Raw genomic sequence first — 3,336 nt, forward strand, 5'->3', positions numbered from 1 at the left:
TTTGGACCATCCAAATTTATTCTGTATTAAACTTAGATGGTCCAGATTTCATTTTAGTTAGTGGAGGAAAAGTGGAGAGTATACCACATTGTTGTTGTTGTTGTTGTTGTTGTTCTTTAGATCATTCGCCAACTAAATCCTTGTATTGACAGTGAAATTTTATTAGACTAATTTTGTGATAAATTATTTTTAGTATTTAATTGGCATGTAGGAAGACGACTTCATCATTCTAATGTAAAGAGAAAAAATGACTCGCATTAACAATTGAGAAGCGCGCCTATAAAATCGTTTAATTTGTTGAGATTACACTTTCGTAAGAAAATAGAGAATATATATATATATATATATATATATTCATTAGTCCCTGTGTATATTATGTTTTAGCATGAGTCTCTATAATTTTTATTCTTTGCTTCAAGTCTCTTAAGTTTTATTTGAATGTAACGTTAAATCTTATATTTTTAAATATGATCATAAAAACTTAATGGTGGCTCTTGTGTAAATAAACTCTATTATTTCTTGTGTTGATTTGTTAAAATTATGATGAGTTGTACAAAAAATCATGAGTAGAAGACAGAAAAAAAGCAGAACATTAAATCAAAATCTTCAAATATGCAATAAACAAAAGGAAATCTTTAAATATGCAATGAATTAAAATGAAACTCTAGTAAGAACAAGATATGATAGCTATTAGACAGACGGGAAAAAAAAATTAGCAATGATTTTGCTCATAAAATGCGCAATTTGACCTCAATATTGCAAAAAAAAAAATATTTATTCATATATACTATACTTTTAAAAATATTTTCCTAGATGTTATAAAGTAGAGACTCGATATATATCAGACTGAGATTCAATTTTTTTTTTTTTACATATGGAAGTACAAAACTTGGCCTTAATCAAGCCAAGTTCTGTACTCATAATTACAAAAAGAAAAAAAATCTATGCTTAGCCTAAAATAGCCTATCATTTATTCTCATGAGCCATATATATATATATATATATATATTGGCATGTTGTGTATAATATGTGGTGGTTTGGGTCTTTTTTTTCTTCAACATATAAGTGGGTGTTAGTTATATATAATATAAATAATATAAATAATATAATAAATTTATAATTGTAATTATCTATGTGAAAAAATATGAAATACCTTAAAGAAGATATCACATTTAAAATGAAAATCTTTGTACATAACAATAACACACAAATATATGGATTTGTTTTCAGTGTGAAGGAATTGACTGATTCAAAAAAGGGTAAACCATGTCGTTTTATGGTTTTCTCCCGTTTTTCACTTCCAATATCACAAAATTATAATAATAATAAATTAATATTATAAAATTATTTTTATTACATTAAATAAATAAATTTAATTTTTTGAAATTTGACCTTAATTAGTTTAGATATAGAATTTGACTTAATTAGTTTAGAACTACATTAGAAGCTAGAAAAGAATTACCTCAACTGTTAGAATAGCGACTAAGTCTAGTAGAATGAGCTAACTACTCCTAACGCAGCAAACAAGGTTCGACTTCCAGTTAAAAGAGTTTTTCACATTAATATTCCAACATGCCTCGAATAAGATTTCTTCTAATAAATAGATATTTGTGCATCATCAATAAAATTTGGACTATTGAAATCAAATTCTATATTTGAACTCTCCAACTCAAATTTCAACAATTAAATTTATTTATTTAATATAATAATAATTTTATGATATTTATTTATTACTATAATGATAGCTGTGATTTTACCGTTTAATTTTAGAAAGGAAAAAGAGCGTGAGAAAGAAAAAAAAAAAGCCATGAAACGAAGTTGCAATGTCGTCGATCACAGTGGTGCACCGAAACAAAGTCCGGCCCTTCGGTGCTATCTCTTGATCAATTAAAACATATAGTTCCCCATAAGACACGTTTCTCTTAACTTGTCCGCCCCATGAACCTATAAATATCGCCATTCTCTTCTTCTCTGAAACCACCCAAGCAAACCAATCTCTCCATAAACATGGCTTCCATTAAACAAGCTTCTCTCTTGCTCCTACCTCTCTTGCTCATTTCCTCTTTGATTGAGACGTCCTCGGCTGCCGGAATTGCCGTTTATTGGGGCCAAAACGGCAATGAAGGCTCCCTCGCCGACGCATGCAACACTGGCAACTACCAATTTATTAACATTCGTTTCTTGGCCGTCTTTGGCAACGGCCAAACCCCACAACTGAACCTCGCCGGCCACTGTGACGGTACCGCCAGCACCTGCGCCGGTTTTAGCAATGACATCAAAACTTGCCAATCCAAAGGCATCAAAGTGCTTCTCTCCCTCGGCGGTGGCTCCGGAGGCTACTCCCTTAACTCCACCGACGAGGCCAAACAGCTCGCTAACTACCTCTGGAACAACTTCCTTGGAGGAAGCTCCACCTCACGGCCATTAGGCGACGCCGTTTTGGACGGCATGGACTTCGACATGGAGGCCGGTAACGGCCAGCACTGGGAGGAGCTAGCCAGAGCTCTGAAGGCGTTCAACCAGAACCTAATCCTCTCCGCCGCGCCGCAATGTCCGTTCCCAGATGCTAACCTGAGCAATGCGATCAACACTGGGTTGTTCGATAATGTTTGGGTTCAATTCTATAACAACCCTTCCTGCATGTACACCAGTGAGAACATTAACAATCTTTTGAGCTCATGGAACCAATGGAATACTGTGCAAGCTGGTCAGATGTTCATGGGGGTTCCGGCATCTCAGGCAGCGGCTCCGAGTGGCGGGTTTATTCCGGCTGACGTGATGACTTCTCAAGTTCTTCCGGCGATCAAGGGGTCAGCTAAGTACGGCGGAGTCATGATCTGGGACAGGTTCAACGATCTCCAAAGTAAATATAGCGACGCCATTAAGGGTTCTCTTTAAAGAACTCAAGAGTTAAGTTTAATCTTCTGGTCAATAAGTAGCAGGTTGGTAGGATTATTGTTCCTACGGTACTGAAAGCTACATGAGTGCAATAAAAATTTCTTCATGGAATGGATGAATTTGGAATTTGGAATACATAATGAAATACATAGACTGTTTCATTTTCAACATTATCTGACATATAAAATTAAGCGCGGTTTGCATTTGCCTGTGTACATGTGGATTTTAAATACAGTGAATGAAACAGAGCCAACTATCAATAATCAATCATTATTTTACATAACAGGATAACAACAATTTTATTTAGTTTTGGGAGTTAGTATTTCTACCCCCGGCTACTTGGCAAATATATATATATATATATATATATATGAGCATTTAATTTGAAATTAAACTGAACAATAAAATTTATGACGTTTGTTTGAATTTTTTAAAGTA

The 3,336-nt window shown here is 34.0% G+C and overlaps 1 protein-coding gene across 1 annotated transcript; it reads left to right on the forward strand.

The window, feature by feature from the left end:
- Positions 1-1,984: 1,984 nt before the first annotated feature.
- Positions 1,985-3,066, forward strand: LOC129303940 (acidic endochitinase-like). The gene has a single exon (XM_054943532.1). It carries the CDS (start codon positions 2,008-2,010, stop codon positions 2,896-2,898), a length of 891 nt encoding a protein of 296 aa, XP_054799507.1. The 5' UTR covers positions 1,985-2,007; the 3' UTR covers positions 2,899-3,066.
- The last annotated feature ends 270 nt before the right edge of the window (positions 3,067-3,336 follow it).

This window comes from Prosopis cineraria, unplaced genomic scaffold (assembly GCF_029017545.1).
Source record: "Prosopis cineraria cultivar Desert tree isolate PC_DT_omini unplaced genomic scaffold, ASM2901754v1 PC2, whole genome shotgun sequence".
Taxonomy (NCBI): Eukaryota; Viridiplantae; Streptophyta; class Magnoliopsida; order Fabales; family Fabaceae; genus Prosopis; species Prosopis cineraria.

Coding starts and splice junctions, on each gene's coding strand:
- LOC129303940 (XM_054943532.1), top strand. CDS start 2,008: ATGGCTTCCATTAAACAAGCTTCTCTCTTGCTCCTACCTCTCTTGCTC.